The 18064-nt window shown below is 39.8% G+C and overlaps 1 protein-coding gene across 6 annotated transcripts in view; it reads left to right on the plus strand.

Moving 5' to 3' along the window:
* Positions 1 to 18064, plus strand: part of LOC144728885 (diacylglycerol kinase beta-like) — a 139134-nt gene that overhangs the window by 90836 nt on the left and 30234 nt on the right. For all 6 annotated transcript variants that reach the window (XM_078608612.1, XM_078608631.1, XM_078608640.1 and 3 more), the window contains 2 exons: positions 4613 to 4677; positions 12664 to 12754. In XM_078608612.1, the coding sequence (XP_078464738.1) occupies positions 4613 to 4677; positions 12664 to 12754 (156 nt within the window). The remainder of the gene's footprint in view (positions 1 to 4612; positions 4678 to 12663; positions 12755 to 18064) is intronic.

Genomic DNA, 18064 nt, shown 5'->3' on the forward strand with positions numbered 1-18064 from the left:
TCGGTAAAGTCATGTAGAATGGAAATAATAAAATAATAAAAATAAAACATAATAAAATAATTCTCACGACGTTTCGTTATTATGTTTTATTATTATTATTTTATTATTTCCATTCTACATGACTTTACCGAACGAACCAAGAAGATGAATCCCTGCAGTCACGAAAGCTTTAAATCGAAACACTGGGAGTGTGAGGCATAGAGTTGACAAGTATGATATAGCAAATGCATGTGCTTGAAAAGTTTATACTTTAAATATTTGACTATCATTGCACTAAAGCCTCGTCTTAAACAGTGCTTAAACACAGTGCACTTGTGAATGATGGAAAAGATGTACAAATCCCAACTCGTGTATTTTAAATAATAACCTCTCAACATGCGATAGCACCGTGAATCCAAAAAAATGTATACATGACTTTAAACAATAAATATTAAATATATTCATTAAAATAAATTAACAAAGATAAGAAGAGTGCTATTATTCACAAGCAATGACATCCTCAGGGATGGGTAAGTGATAATTAAATATTTACAATTTCCTGTGCCTTTGACCTTGCAGTTTTCCTATCCAGCACTCCGGTAATCATTACCCATGCATTGTCTTCAGTGCTGAATATTCCACCAGCGAGACGGGTGAGGATCAGATGTCTTAGCAATCACGGATGCCGCTTTCACAGGTGCCTGTTGCTGTTTCATAGCAATTCCGGAAGCGCAGATAAACCCACAATCTCTCTCCAGGGTCTCTCATTCCTTATTTTATCCAATACATTTGAATAGCCGCCAACCTTCGTTAACAAAATTATTTGGCACATGTCGTGATGGGTACTGCAAGATCCGACCATGTCTGTCCAGTGCTCGCTAGGCTGCATCGGCTTGCGGTTGCTAAACGAATACATTTAAGGTCGCGCACATTACACACAAAGTGCTCGCCACAAATGAACCACAATATCTTGCCAATCTTGTCAAGGAGCATACACCATCACGCACATTCTGGTCACCCTCGCAGTGGCTTTTTGCAAGCCATTGAACAAAGAGGGCCAGTGCATCGCGTGCTTTCAGATGCGCTTCTGTGGCCGTCTGGAACCCTCTTCTGATATTAGGAAACCACTGGAGAGATGCAATTTTAAATCTAGATTGAAAACTAATTTCTTAAGAACTGCTTTTTTGTGTTTAGTTTGTTGTCTTTCCCCTACACCTCTGATTAGCACGGTTAGCTACATACGGTGCAAAATAAGTTAAACATACATAAAGCAAGTAGAAATATAACACATTCCTCCTGTGGAGGGAGCTGGTAGGAACGTTGGGTTGCTCGGTCAATGGCCAGGGTCAACGGCGGCATGGTGTATTCCGCAAATATGCCCGACTGTAAGGGCGGGCACAAGCCGGCGTGAGTAGGCTAAACGTTGAGTTTTATAAGGGCACCACGGGGTGACCAGCCCCTCCCCACCCAGCCCCACCCCACCCGGCCCCACCCCTCCCACCCCCCACCCAGCCCCACCCTCCCCACCCAGCCCCTCCCCACCCTCCCCACCCAGCCCCTCCCTACCCTCCCCACCCAGCCCCACCCTCCCCCCCCCAGCCCCTCCTCATCCTCCCCCCCCCACCCAGCCCCTCCCTGAACGACGGACGGACGGACACAATAATCCCCTGTGGGCTGGTGGAACCAGGTGGTTTCTACCAGTAAAACTAAGTGAGTGGAAATACATACAGGGCAACTGTACATGTTTAAACATAAAGTGACATGTAGCTGATTTATGTTATCACTGACTGTTTTTATGAATTGTCAAGTGCTGGAATTAATTATTTCTTGAAGAAAAAATATTATAAATTATATAAATGAATATAAATAGAATAGTAGCAGTGCATTATTAATATTATTAAGATGAGATGTAAGGAAGGCAGTGTAATAGAGTTTTACGCTTATCAATACTTGTCACTTGTGGTTAGTCTCATACCACATATGCAGTTGTCAATATCAGGTCAATGTCTTTTTTACATTTATTAGCCAAAAGGGCACATAGCCAGGCCCATTGTGTGGTAAATTGCAATATTTATGGTATCCAAGATACATTCATTGCATCTTTTTGAGGAGGTCTATACGTGGAATATATTGCAAGCTATTATGCATACATGGACAAGACAGAAGCTTGTGTTGCCTCTGAAACGTCGTGATTTTTTATTTTATTTTTATTTTACTTTTATTAATTTTAAATTTTTACCTACGTGACTTTAGCGAAAAAAACCTAAGAATATGAATACATGGACAAGATTGTTCAGCTGTTGTAGACAGATGTTTCGTGTTGAGGGACACTTATGACTCAGGAAAATAAGCAGTAACATTTTCAGGCAATGCTTCTCCGTTGAAGTTAAAAGAGTTCATCCGAAGGGTCATAAACTAAACCATTTTTGCTTGTTTTTCTTTATCACAGACTACGCATTTAACTTTCAAATGACGTTGGCCATAAGTGTTTCTATGTATAATGTAAACACTGGTATTTTTTTTTCACACACCAAGGATTCTCTCACGAGCAAATATGAAACCTATTTTGCGGGATGTCCTTTCCTTTCATGCCTACAAAATTGTTAACTTTGAAACAAATATAGGTGACAGCACAGCTCACAATCACCTGTTTCTAGATAAATAAACTCACGATAGTTTCTTCAATTATTTTTAGAGGCGTGCTTCGTGTGCAGATATAATAGAAAATCATTCCTTCACACTGGCACACAATTGCTTGCTCATATTCAGAGTGACGGGGTCGTTTTGGACCCACAGTTTATAAGAGAAGACATGCCATATAACGACGCTACTTTAATGTCAAGACATTCCACTTCACATTATGTAGGAGTCAAGAGGCGACTTGAACCAGTCCAGAAACTGGCAAAGCCTCGAACCGTGAGGCAGAAATGCTTGACCTGGAGATATCCATGTTATCCAGTTGCAACCAAGCAATACACATGATGAAATAGGAGTGCAAATTATGATAATAATTTACCGTTTGTTGTTAATCCACTGCTGGATGATGGATTCCTCATACTGTGTTGCTTGCAGGGTGGTTGTTTGGTTGTTTGACCAAATTCCACACCACATTGTGTGTATTGGTCAAAGACTAGTACAGATAACTGTGGCCAGGAATCAAGCTCGGGAAGCGATGCTCATAACACAGTACATGCTAACCACTGTGCTACCGTTCGATCTTAATTAGTGCTTATTGGTCTGAAAATTAGAATACTAAATTAGAGTGTTTAAATGCACATGACATTATTCATTATATTGGCTCCATATTTTGCATGTCATGGCTCGCCATGTGGGAATTTATACAGGAAAGAGTGCACAACATTTCTATTTGTCAGTTTAAAAAAATAAATACGTTGTGTTTTGGTACACGTTATAGGAGCAGACTTGCAAAATCACTGGTGCTCGTTGAGTTTTGTCAAATGAGTGATACAAAAAAGTTAAACAAAGCTTAAAAGCTAATTCTATTGCAAGCATGAGCCAGCCCCATCAGTCTACACAGATTTACCAGAGATTTGACAAAGCACACTGTGGGTAGATTGTGCTTAGAACTGGCCAATTGGCCCAACTCAGGATTGTAAGGTTGTGGATTCAAATATTGGTCAGGGGTCGAGTCAACGCATCATTTCACTACGGCCAACAAAATGACCATCGCTTTGTGACAACAGTGATTATACTGTGGTCCTACCATAGGAATATAGAATTTTCCACCCACCGGCTCAGGGCCACCACCAATCACCCGAGGCTTATTTGAGCAGGGAGACTCTTCAACATTGACGTTTGAATTTAGATGAGATCCAGATCCGATGCGACCACATATCCTCCTGCGTGTCTGATTGAAAGCTGTGTAATGCACTGTGGGTAACTGTTTTGCGTTGTATGAGCAGGGGCCGTGTACATACTAATCAATGCTGACACCCAAATTTGTTGCAAAATATAATCACTCTGACATTGCATGAACTGCTTTGATGTAGTGTGATTGTGTACAATAAAAGTTAATGCGGCTGTTTGTACATTGTTAATCAATTTAATGTTCAACATTTACAATGATAATGCACATGTCCAATGTGTTATAATGATATAAATGTAAAACATATACAACAAGATTTTTTATACTTATGAAATGAATGTATATTTTAGGACAAGAATAGAATTGCAAGCATGCTTGGTCTAGCTGTATACGATCACTGTGAGAGATAGGGCATATTATTTTTTGATGCACGATTGTCATTTATTTCTACTCTAAAAGCATAGAGAAGCAGAGTATATTTGGACTGCATAATGTGTTCACTGATAAAAGGGAATTATGGTTAAAACATGTTTCCTATATTGTACAATCAGTACAATATAAAATAGTATATTTTTCAATGAAAGGTGCATACAAATTGACAATTATCGTGGCTTAAATGAATGTTTAAATTAATGTGTTTTTGCATTCTCTTTGTATGCACATTTGAATCATGTTTTAAAATTAATTACCAGTTTTATCACTTGAGTGGTGTATGGGGAATAACAAACACAGCTTCTCACTATTTTTGTATTTGTTGATTGGCCTCTGAAAACATTATTGACAGTTTCATTGTTTCTTCACACCTAGGATGCCTCAATAGCTCACAGATTTCACCTGATGAGAGAGAAGCACCCAGAGAAATTCAACAGCCGGTAAGATCACACACATCCTCTAGGGTCCTCATTCAAACAGTCATCGTTATGGTCTAGCCAGGGTGTCATTAAAGTCATTTCAGGAGCTGTGAATATGTATATTAACATTTGTTATATATTTTGATGTCTAAACATGCTTACGAGATTAATTTTATATAACCATGACAACATTTCTCGATTTTTCTGTGTGTACCATAATATTTATAACTTACATTATTTTGGTAATCCACTGCTGGATGAAGGCCTACCCATGCCATGTTGTTCATGGGTGTTATTTGACCATACTTCACCACACTAGTCATTGCAGGTTATCTCATAACCACTATGGGAACCTCATTTGGCAGTAAAAATATGATAATTGGTTTTTTACCCTTCTATCTGGCAACAAAACTGACACCTTTTTACAAGGAGTCATGTTTGCATAGACGCAATACCTGCAGTCATAATACAAACAAAAGACATAACTCTGATAATGTGCACTGTCCTTGAAGTTGATTGGTCCACACCCGAGACAGCTTTCCTTAGAGCCTAGTCTCACATGGGTGCGCCTTTTGGCGTCATCTGGTCCAACCCATGTGAGACTAGGCTCTAAGGAAAGCTGTCTCGGGTGTGGACCAATCAACTTCAAGGACAGTGCACATTATCAGAGTTATGTCTTTTGTTTGTATTATGACTGCAGGTATTGCGGTCTATGCAAAAATGACTCCTTGTAAAAAGGTGTCAGTTTTGTTGCCAGGTAGAAGGGTAAAAAACCAATTATCATATCTCATAACCAGTTCCAATATCACATCACTGTTAGCTCTGGCCAGGAATCAAACTCAGATCTCTGAGTTAATAGATCAGTGTGCTAACCACTATGCCACCATTCCACTCCATGAGCGTGCAAATATTCCATACAGTTGAATTTGGATAGCAGGGATCGCTACTTATTTATAGACAAAGAAACGACTATACCGGTTCATCTTCCAGATACACCTATTTTTAAATTATGATCCTGTATCCATTTACTTTGAAGAAGCAAGGACATGTTGTTTAACGCATCTAACGTTATATAGTAATTTATTCAAAAGTTAATGGGAAAGTGGTTATAATTTTATATTTTCAGTAGCTTACTTAGTAATTACTATTGATAATTCCTTTTTGTATTTATCACCTTCCAAGCGCTTGTCTAAATTTAACACGCCTGCTTTTGCATGCATACATTGACTGGTACTGTACGCGTAACAACTGTGGCCACCTTGCCAGTAGAGCTTCACATAGTGTGTATGAGCCATTTTTTTTAAGGTTTGAAAGTGGTTGCGAGAAGACCTGTGTATTTGTCACTTTATAATAAAAAAGCAATTCAGGAAGTGTGTTTCATGTCTTGAAGTTTGGAAAGTTTAAACAATGTTGTGGCAATGTATTTAGTAAAACTAAAACAGTTGGTTTAGCAATTTGAATGACTTAAGCAAAAAAAACTGCAAATCAGGTGAAACGTGTTTTACTTTTGTAATTCGCTTTTTATGCCCCACCAAAATAATGTATCGTCATCAGAAGCAATACCGCTCGTCAGAATATAGAATGTTTATTTCACATTTTGACTTAAAATTTTCGTGACTGCAGGAATTCATATTCTTCGGTTCGATCGTAACACAAGCGGACGACCGCTTGTGTTGCTTGCTACAGCAGCCCTTTTGCCCACTTCAGCAATTGTTTCTTGCTGTGGTTGTCCCACCTGATGGCGGACGCTTTTGTTGCGCCCGAAACGTCGTGATTTTATTTTATTTTATACCTACGCGACTTTACCGAAAGAACCAAAGAGTATGGATCCCTGCAGTCACGAAAACTTCAAATCTAGATTATGCACTTTATTCTTATTTTCTCTATCTACGTAACTTTACCAAAAGAACCAAAGAATATGTTTCTTTAACATGTTTTCATTGTTATGTAAGCCTTATTAGCAATCATTGTAAATATACTTAAACCACTTACTGGCCTCAAATACATTAAAACACCAAGTTGTGATCAAGACCCTAAGTTATCCGTTGAAAGGCTAATTTCTCTGCTCCAGCAGCTGCCCCAGCAGACCCACCTCTCTCTCTGCCCCCCCCTCTCTCTATTTAAGGCCTCGACACAGAGGCATTGGGTCTCTGTGTGTCTATGTTGTGTGTGTCTCTCTGTGTGTGTCTATGTTGTGTGTGTCTCTCTCTGTGTGTCTCTCTCTCTGTGTGTCTGTGTTGTGTGTCTCTCTCTCTGTGTGTCTGTGTTGTGTGTCTCTCTCTGTGTGTGTCTGTGTTGTGTGTCTCTCTCTGTGTGTCTATGTTGTGTGTGTCTCTCTCTGTGTGTCTGTGTTGTGTGTCTCTCTCTGTGTGTCTATGTTGTGTGTGTTTCTCTCTGTGTCTGTGTTGTGTGTCTCTCTCTGTGTGTCTATGTTGTGTGTCTCTCTGTGTGTCTGTGTTGTGTGTATCTCTCTGTGTGTCTCTGTGTTGTCTCTTTCTCTCTGTTTGTGTGTCTGTCTCCGTGTCTGTGTTTTGTCTCTCTCTCAAATGTAGTTCTACCTGATGACGGTTGCTTGTGTTGCAATCGAAACCTCGTACTCTATGATTGTATTTATTTTATTTCTACGTGACTTTACCGAAAGAATCAAAGAGTACGGATATTTATACTTTTCTTAAATGCTATGCACATTCATTTTTTTAAGTTCACACCGGTTACAAAATCAGACATATATACAAAAAAATATTGCACCTACATTCTATTTTGGGGGATATATATATATATTTTTAAGAGAATCTAGTCATGAAACTGGTAAAAAATAATGGCATCTTAAATGCCACAGGACCCTTTATTTTAACACGCACTGTCACACAGACGAGAGAGAACGGAACGTGATCGTAGCACAACCATTGGATTATCATGCACCTGCAAGGCATTACTGGGAAAGCCAGTGAGAGTAATCAAACCAACTTAACCTCTGAAGCTAAGTGTACGCTGTTGGCCCCCCACGGCTAAGCTGTCATACTCTCATCTACAACACTTTGGGTGTTTGTAGCAGTTGATAGCTAGAATGCTGATAAGCTCTCATGAAATGTATTTGTATCTCCCCATTCAGCAGACTGCCCATATTGTTGTTCTTTAATACCTGTTAAGATATAGGGTTGAACAAACATGTTCAGCTTGAAAAGTTACAGTTTTCTATTTCATATGTGTTCTTACGGTGTATCAGTTTACCCTCCAATAACTTTTGTGGACTCAAGAAAAAGTGCACAACAGTTTACAGGCTTTTTCAACTTCTAATATAGATGATAAAGAATTATAAATGAACTTGGTGATATTAATGCATGCCAGAGGTTCTCCAAGTTAAAATATAAAAGTGTCTCATAAAAGCTGAAATCTAGATGTAAATGCATAGTCTTGCAACTCCATGACCCTCTCCCTGTCAGGGATATTGTAAGGTGTTCTCTAAGCTGGTGAGCTCCTAAAAAAACTATAAAAAATCCACCACTGACTACAAATAGTTTATTTCATGCACACATCATAACTGTATGCTGGATAGCAGACAGAAGCGTATGGCTGCAAGCAAATATGCCGTGGTGGTGCAAGTTTCACATTAATAATGAATTACTGCAGGGATATTTTCATGAGGACCTTAAAAAATGGAAACAAATGACACATTTTTAAATGTACTCAAGGTTATTTATTGTGATGTATCTTTCAGGAAAAAATGAAATAAATTAAAACACAATTATTGACTAATATCTCAATTCAACCTTTGATAAATAAAGCAAAATGTAGTATATTTGTCGAATTATGAAGATGGATCAACCTATAACATATATAAACATTCCCAATTAGCATAAGCAAATAGAATGTTCAGTTCACAAAGTGTAGAAAATATATTCTGTATTAAAAAAATGATGTGTTGCTCGAGGCCTGTATACCCGTTAAGAGTGAGAGAATCGCTTTACTAACAGTGTGTTCCTTTCCACCAATGCTTCTCAAAATAGAACAAAGAATCCTGCAGTTCCCTGACAGTGCCAGTCTGATGTTTCACATTGGTTTTCCCTCTGGTGAAGAAGCTCCCATTTCAGACGATTAAATTCCCTATCGTAGTGAGCAATGTGAAAAAAAAAAACCCAACACGACATTTACGTGGTATTAAGCTGGTGTGTTACAATAGGTGTGAATTGACTAACACGACCTCGAATAACATATTAGAAGTGCTTTAAAAATGTTTAACTGATATGTACATTTCAGCATTGAAATACTCACTTCCTTTTCATATCTGTTACTGTAATTAAATTTTTCTGAATGTTTTTTTTTCTCAAGAAGCCCATCGATGCTTATTTAAAACTGCATTCAAAGTTGTGTTAGAGACCTAAATTATAGGAATTAAAATATAAACAGCCCCAAATTTTGCTTAAACAGGCAACAGGGGTATATGTTGGCCTCATATGCCTGCATGTTTTCAAAGTGTCACGTAGCAAGCCAATAGAAATACACATGTGCTTTTAATGTTTGAGGTGGTATGTTGACATTAGAAGAGATGTGCACATTATATAACAAAAAATAGAAAGTGTGCCCCAGAGTTCTTCAATGCTCATTCTGAATGTGAGAATATTTATTTAAATCAAGGTAAGGCTTTGCTGGGTCTGTGTTGCTGTGGGGCTTGGGACATGTAAATAGAGTGACTCGTCCCTAATTGCTGTGATGAGAGAACACGTTGTTCTGACATTTGTAGGGCAATAGGGCTTTCACAAGCATCACTCGGCTGTCTTTCTTTAAAAATTATTATGCCAGCACGTCACCAAGACGTACAGCAGCTATATAATAATGTGGTTATCATGCAATAATCGCACTATAATGAACAGAAGTGGTAAAAGTTCAGTGGCTATAACATCTCAACAAAAGAGTAAAAAAAAAAATCACATTATGCTGATGAACACTTATAAGCATGGACACTTATTAAGGCTCTGCTTCATGCCATGGATAATGTGAAACTTCCACCATTTGCTCAGGGTGACTGATATAGATTAGCGCCACTGAACACTCGTTTGAGCAAAGAGACAATACGACTTATGAAGAACAGCTCGTGTTAACAGAATATATACTTCCACATTAGTGCCTCTGTGACCTAAGCAGCTGTGGATTCCACGATCCTCTCCTTGGTAATCTGGGTACAAGGGGTTGTTTTATATGACAGTTGCTAAGCAAAGTATCCACGTTGGTAAAATGCGAGCTAATTAATTTAAGTGTAAGGAAATGAGTGTTCTTCAAAGCACCATTGTGAACTATTTCCATACATTTACATGGCTATCTGGTACAGAAAATCAGGCTGTTGCCCTCACTGTTGTCCGCAGAGCTTGTTGACATATTTCTGTGCGTATGTGAATGGTAGCACCGCCTGCAAGTGGAGTTTCTATTGGTACTCTTGATTTCCTCGAACATTCAACAAAACAGTTTATTTGCCAAGCATCCCCAACATAGCCCTCCTGAAAATAAGAGTCTTTGGGCTCAGTGAGGTTTTCCTGAACAATTAACATTCAAGATCATGATCCACGGTCAGTTCACTGCGGGATGCAGAGGCCTCCCCAGGCTTCTGCCATCTCTCACAACCCTTGGGATCGTGTATAACAAAGTCAATCCACCGAGCAACTGCACACGAGCTGATTTCATTGCTCTGTCTCCCCCATTGGATGTCCTCTCCAAAGTGGTTCCTTCCATGTCTGCCACTCCATCATTGTTCTTTGACCATCGTCTCTTTGAGTGACATATCATGCCCGAGGCCGCTTACTTTTTTTTTAGCAGTTTGAATGATGGCATTCATCTAGGCGTATTCTCTAATTCAGTAAAATTTATTCTGCGAACAATAATAGTTACATTTATAATTCAGCCTCTAAAGATGTTTTTTACAGAGGCGTTATGGTTGAATCTTCTTACTTTACATGTTTAGAACATTCGAGTAAATTATATGATGCATATCGTACTGACAGCCCATCCAATATTTTGTCTATTTCACTGGTCAACAAAATTTTTTTTTTTTCTGGCCTGGACTTTTGCAGCTGTTTTAGACTAATTTCAGGGTGCTGATTCCAAATCTGATCTCAGATTTGCTCTATCACATCTCATTTTGATGCTATCGGCATACCCCATTTTCATTGATTTTACCCAAAATCACTTATGATTGCAAGTTGTTGCGAGTCAGTGACTGCTTTAGTGTTAAAATATGGTGCTGTATTTTTAGGATAGTGTGTTTATAATATCATTTTATGTAGATATCCACATTTATTTAATATTTTTCTTCTGCAGTTTTTATTATTGGAATCAGCACCCCAAATTTACCTTAAACCCGTTGGAATACCTTATGCCAGAAAAAGTGTGTTGACCAGTGTTTTCATTGTTGCAAGAGTGGTTAAATCTGCTTCTGTCAAAATCGACTGGAGAGATTTTTTTTTGCATTCAGCCCGTGTTGTCAGGCTTGGCTTTATCGCATTCATGATGCATTCACAGTCCCCAATGCTAAGTGCTCACACATCAAGGAGCATGCTGCTGAGTCCATTTATATAAAAAAAAAACACAGTAATGAATCACACCTTCCAAAACAGTTTCTGTACTTTTCAAGCCACGAGTTAGTGCTGACTGACCGTGTTAGGTTTAATATAAGATCAGCCAACTCATATTCCACTCAATAAAATTCTAGGTCTTGGTACATTTATTTACACAATTATCGCCTCTGTTAAGTCTATTTTATGGAACTGCAATGCCAAAGAAAGTGTGTTAAACTTGTTATAAGTGCTGTGCTGTCCCCTGCAGTTCCTAAAAAAACCATGACCGTTTTTGAGCATATTTTTTAGAGATGGCAAATATGTGGGGAAACCCACAACCAGCAGTGGATTGATGGAGTGATCATGGCTGTTGATAATCATGATGACCATGACATTTTATAATACACTATCCAGTAATATATCTAACCCGGCAACCCGAGTTCGATTTCCGCTCACGGCCACCACCGGTGACGATTATTTCAACCGGTCCTGGGCCTCCCCTAGGTCGACTCAGCCTCAAACGAGTAACTGGTGTGGTGTGTGAACATCTCCACTGGGGGGACAAAGGCGGCCGGGCGTGGTGCTGGCCACCCACCCCCTCGTGTGCCGTGCCGGCCTTCATAGGTGCTCGCTAACAGCATTTGCGCCCTACAGTCTCAGGCTACACGGGGGATCTTTGTCTTTATCCTGTGTGTGGGGGGGGGGCAGCGACTGCGTAGCGATTCGCGCGCTGCACTACGAACCCGGCGACCCGAGTTCGATTCCCGCTCACGGCCACCACCGGTGACGATTATTTGAACCGGTTCTAGGCTTCCCCTAGGTCGACTCGGCCTTGTGTTGTACCATGACAAGGTACTTTTTAAAAAGTCATTTCCAAATAACAGTTTTGAAAGAATATGTATTCAGACAAATACAGACACATTTAGTGCATGTAAAAATACCAATGCAACATTGAATTTAGGCATACATTAGGTTGGCATGCATTAACGGATGATGTGTATACTTCATATTATATTGATGATAATATTATTTACATGCTTCTTTATACATATTAAATGTCTACAAGGCATATTTATAATGACTTGCCAGTGCCTAACTGGCCCGTGTTATACTGATGGCTGATGTATGTTGTGCTTTGTTAGGGTTAGGTTTACAAAAAATGGTAAAACAAAAAAACGTACAGCAAAACAAGAAGCTTCAATTGAGCCGTACCCAATGGTAATTGGTGAGTTTGCTTTGTCCGAAACAATAATATTGAATTAAACAATATCAGTCCAATGAATACATTACACTACAATTTGGAGATATCTTAGGGATGGCAACTGCATCTGAAGACGCTGTACAAAACAATGTGCCGTACAAATGGAGTTGTTGCATATGTGTATAAAGCGTATGTTTAGCTTTTCAGTAACATTGATTTAAAATAATTTTCATGATTTTCACATTTTCTTCCGGAATACAGGATGAAGAACAAGCTGTGGTACTTTGAATTTGGGACATCAGAGACGCTGTTTGCTACCTGCAAGAAGCTCTACGAGTTCATGGAGGTGGAGGTGAGAATGGGATTTGTGACATCAACATCATCGTCATATGTTTGCTGAAAATGAACACACGCCAGTCATGCGCGACATGAGGATTGCACGCAGTCCTACTGCATAGGAGAGACGCAATTGAGATCGGTGTTTGTCATTGCTCCGTGTAAGGCGCTAAGCTCTACAACAATATCCTGCCTGTGCGTAGACAGACTGGTTAGTTTACATAGTGTCGTTCATGGAAATTGCATTATATTGTGTCGGTCATGCAAATTGCAATTGCTGAGGAAACACAGACAAGCAGGAAGGCAGCCAGGCAAGTGGTGAGCCGGTGCCAACAATTGTCCAAGCTCTGCAGTCTTCTATGTATGAAGATGTTTTTAACCAATTAATGAGTGTTTTTAATAATAGTAATTTACTTACTTTATAGGAAAGTCGCAGCACTCTTCTATTTTTAGGAAGGTTCCTGGATTGAGATTTTTATTTTAAGTGTTTTCAACAAATTATTGAGTGGTTAAACATGCGGGAGGAAACTGGAGCACCCGGAGAAAACCCATGTGTGCAAGGGGGGGAAACATTATCTCCCCGTGCAGATGGAAACGGATGGAGGTTTGTCCGTTTGCTGCACTGCCTTCTCCTGGCAAGCTAGGATATGACACCTCGACGCCTATGGGAAAGGAATTTCACGAGATTTGTGTGATCCACCAGCCATCAACAGTGCTGGATTGCAGGCCACCTGGCAGCACAGCCACCACCAGACAGTGTTCTCCATCACATTGCCTCTCTGTGAAAAATAACCTTAGAGCTCATCGGATTCAAATTTCGATTTAAAGCTTTCGTGACTGCAGGGATTAATATTCTTGGTTCTTTCGGTAAAGTCACGTAGAAGGGTTTTTTCTTAACGTTAAGAAAAAACCGCCACTTTTTTAAAAAAATTGTCTTGCTGTGGTTTTCACACCTGATGACGATTGCTTGTGTTGCAATCGAAACGTCGTGATAATTTTATTGTTTTATTTTTATTATTTTATTATTTCCCTTCTACGTGACTTTACCGAAAGAAACAAGAATATGAATACTCATCGGATTCATCTTCTTAGGTTTTTTCGGTAAAGTCACGTAGAAAGTAAAATAAAATAAAAACAAAAATCACGACGTTTCGGAGGCAACACAAGTCTCCGTCATCAGGTGGGACCGTCACAGCCAGATTAGCTGTATCAAGTGAGGCAATGATTCAAGATGTAATCCCTTAAAAGCGAGTTGAGGGGGGAGGGAGAGGGAGGGGGGAGCTCATCAGACTATGGTAGCCAATGAAAGGAACGTGTCGGGAGGGAGGGGGGGCGAGGCCAAAAGGGTGGGCGATGGACGTGGAAGCGCTTGTGCCCAAGCGGCCAATTACTGCACACGCCAACACAATGGAGCGATTGTGCGCAAACGGCCAGCCACTGCACCCTCCCGACACGTTCCTTTCATTGGCTACCATAGTCTGATGAGCTCCCCCCTCCCTCTCCCTCCCCCCTCAACTCGCTTTTAAGGGATTACATCTTGAATCATTGCCTCACTTGATACAGCTAATCTGGCTGTGACGGTCCCACCTGATGACGGAGACTTGTGTTGCCTCCGAAACGTCGTGATTTTTGTTTTTATTTTATTTTACTTTCTACGTGACTTTACCGAAAAAACCTAAGAAGATGATTTCTTGCAGTCACGAAAGCTTCAAATCTAGAACTCATCGGATTCCTTCAGTGTCAATAAAGATTTTAATTCTCATTATTATTTGTGTTCCGTGCTTGACTGCCATGACAGGACAAACAAAAAAAAACGTCCAGTGTTAGGCAGAAGATGGCGACCATGTATGAATAACATTTCATATGTGGTGCAGGGCAGTCAACGAACATTGGTAACTCCCCATGTCCATTTGAGCAATGATACACATTTGGATTTTATTTTTGCGTGGCTCCCCTTAAAGTCGTCATTTGTTTTTCTAAGAAGGAAAACAAGAAATGTGTTAGACGCTCGATATGAAGTGAACTTGGGAGCAACGCTCGGTGTGCGATCTGAAGTGTGCTTGTATTACGAGTTGCCCATCACCTTCCACTCCATCAAGTGTGAAGTAAGGATGTGTTCCTAGGATCAGAACTGTGCTCATATCCATCTTCTATTTTAATACAATTTCAAATGGGCGAGGGAAGTTTTTTTTCCCATCAGGGATTGATAAACATTGTCCACGCACCAACAGGTACACATGTATAAAATATGACTAATTTTTTCAGGCTGCTCTGTATCCTTTGGGCCAGCAATTAGGGTCACTTTATAATCATGTGTGAGCTCGTTGAGACAAGTCGTATTTTCAAGGAAAAGTTTCAAAGCAAATTTAGTACCGCGAACCACATGTTTTGCAGCATAAATGTGGTTTGGAATGAACAAAACTACATGCAAGTTTGTATGTTATGTTAAACTAATAGAGTAATACAACATCATTTAAATGAAAAAATACTACAGATTATGCAAAAAGGGAATAACGATGACTATAAGTCATAAAATGTAATCCTGTAATTCAATTTAAATGCAATATAATTGGGGTAATTACGATTGGTTTTCTACGTGAGTAGCTTTTAAAACATTCAGTTCGGATGGCCAAATAGATATTCGATTTGTGAAATATAATCTGACTGAGATGGTGCAATAAAAAAGGGAAGTGCAAACACAATATTATACCGTATAACTGAAGCATTATACATGCAACACAAGGCACATTTTTTTCACATTAAGGGCTTAGATTTAGCGTGAAAGTGGCAAACACTTTGTCTGGCCAGTTGAAGAAACTGTTTTCTCTTGTGACTCAGGTGCACATCACATTGAAGACTCATTTCTTTAGAACTGCTTTTAGCGTTTAGTTTGTTGTCCTTCCCCTGCACATCCGATTAGCACGGTTGGCTAAGTATGGTGCGAAAGAAGTTCGACGTACGTACGTCAACATACATGCATACAGCAGTGGGCCGTGCCAATGACCTGGGTGGCTCCTACCTCCGTGCCTTCTCTAACACGGAGCAATTGACTGCTTTTGCTTATATTCACAAATAAAAACTGGGCCTAGAAATAGCATGAATGTGACTGTCATGAATGTCCTTATAAATAGGGGTCTAAATAATTAAGGTCAATGTTTCTCGTTGTCAATTCAGTAAAGTAAATGGGGAAAAAATCGAACGCAAGGCACTTAATAGGAATCCTCATGAGATTAATTGATTGGTTGCCCATGCGTTTTTCTCCCTCCAACAGTGTATGTACGCATGCGGTACAGTGTTAAGCAACTCTGCAAGGAAAAGCCATGTAATATCGCACTTAATATGAAGAGTGAAGGGGAGCTCCGCAGCTGAGCTTGCGTTGTACTCTCGCAATTTGGACACAATGATTTTTACATTCTCTTAATGCATATGAAGTCAATGTGTGTATCGGTAAAATCGATGGTTAAAAAACGAAGTTATTTTGTAAATACGTGGGGTTTTTTCATGGGGTTTCGATGGTGGCAGAGAGGTAGGGGTGACATTTAGAGTGATATGCAAGAAAAATATTGCTTATATTAGTTGCCGATGACAGTAAGAGAAGCACGGCTATTGAGCAAGTAGAAATTGTGATGAAGACATCACCTGCCTCCACCTTCGTTGTGGCTAAAGAAACTTCTTCACCACAGCTCAACTGAGATGGCGCTTTCAGCCATTGCCGCATTAACTTAATCTCTTTGGCTAAGTACGCTTGTCTTTTCGGAGCTTGAGTGCAACCAAATTTAGGTGTGAACACCAACACATCAAATTTTTGCAACTTACATCTAATCTAAGCGGTGTAAAGTAAAGAAGTAACGATGCTGTTACCATCACACAGTGTATGGGAAGAGCCCAGTAAAGTGGAAAGCGCATTTTCATTTTCTATCACAGGGCACTCAAACCCAAGATCACGTAGGTGTTGGCCCCATTCCCTCAAATGAACATTGGCCCCAAGACATCCAGCCACCTTGTCACTTTTAGTCATTTAGTTTCTTAAATTAAACTTTTAAGGTTTAAAAATTGCCACAGCTGGATGTAAGATCAAAGGCTTCTAGGCCTGGCTGACTCTTGCCTATTTCTGCATTCCTTCGTAAGAATAATGAGCGCGTAGAGAGAGAGCAGCAGATACGAAAAGCATGCCTGGGCACACAGCTGGGAGGCTGCTGCTGACTGATTATTACTGTATTTTTAAAAATGACAGAACACAAGCCAGGACCAAAAAAAAGTAGGGTTGACTGCCAACATTTAACAAGTTGAATGAACATCCGGGTAAACACTATCCTTTATAGTTTTTTTTTACAAGTTTGGGTATGTTTGTTGCTTAAATTCTAGGAGAAAGCTGTGAAGGGTGAATATATTATCCTCAACAATATAATAGGAGACTATTATACCTACAGAGTTTCTTTGATCTCAGAGATTTAAACGTAATAAAATGTTGTGTATTTGCACAGGGTGTTGTATTTTTTGGTGGATCGAGAACGATTTAAAATGTCACGTGGGCACCGTCCTTGTTGAACGTTGAAGGTGTTACCTGACATCTTGTCATACATTTTGCCAATCACCAGTGGGATTTTGTACGTAACCGTTTTCAAAGGGGAACTGAAGCCTTGGTAAACCAGGTTAATGCGTAATGTTATGTATGCAGAGGAAGGCAGGTATATTTACATTTACTGCAGTGCATAACCATGTGCTATGGCATTGTTAGAAAAAGAGTAACGATTTCAAGGCATGCTGACGGGTAGCAACAAGCAATCCTGGCCATTGTGCATTAGTTTAAGTACCATGTGATTGATGGCAAGGTCACAGGGTGAGGACAAACTATATTCTTATGCGTTTTTCTGAGGAGGAGCAAATGTGTTTAGATATGTAAGCCATAAAATCGGGCACACTTACATAATGCAGTACAATAATGGAAGGCAGTATATTACATTTGTGTCCACAATGTTTTTTTTCTTTTAACATGCCCGCTAAAGTGCCATAACCACGTTGCGATAGGGCCAGGAAGCACTAGTCTACCAGCATCTGTCTGTGCAGACATGGCACTTGCTGTGTTGCAGAACCATCTACTCAAAAAACGGGCCGTACCCATGATGGCACCACTTAGTTTAGGGCGATTATGACCAAAGCTAATTCAGGAACGCTTTGTTATTTGCTTGACCTTGCCGATGCACCACACGAGGGGCACTCCGCTAAAGTATACGATCGAAAGAGTGTTGCTTTAGTAGATTTCTCACCCATCTGTACGGCATTTTAGAGGTTCAACGCTGGTTTCCTCCTTCTAGATGTGAAATAC

This window comes from Lampetra planeri, chromosome 2 (assembly GCF_965212315.1).
Source record: "Lampetra planeri chromosome 2, kcLamPlan1.2.h2, whole genome shotgun sequence".
In the NCBI taxonomy this organism is placed as follows: Eukaryota; Metazoa; Chordata; class Hyperoartia; order Petromyzontiformes; family Petromyzontidae; genus Lampetra; species Lampetra planeri.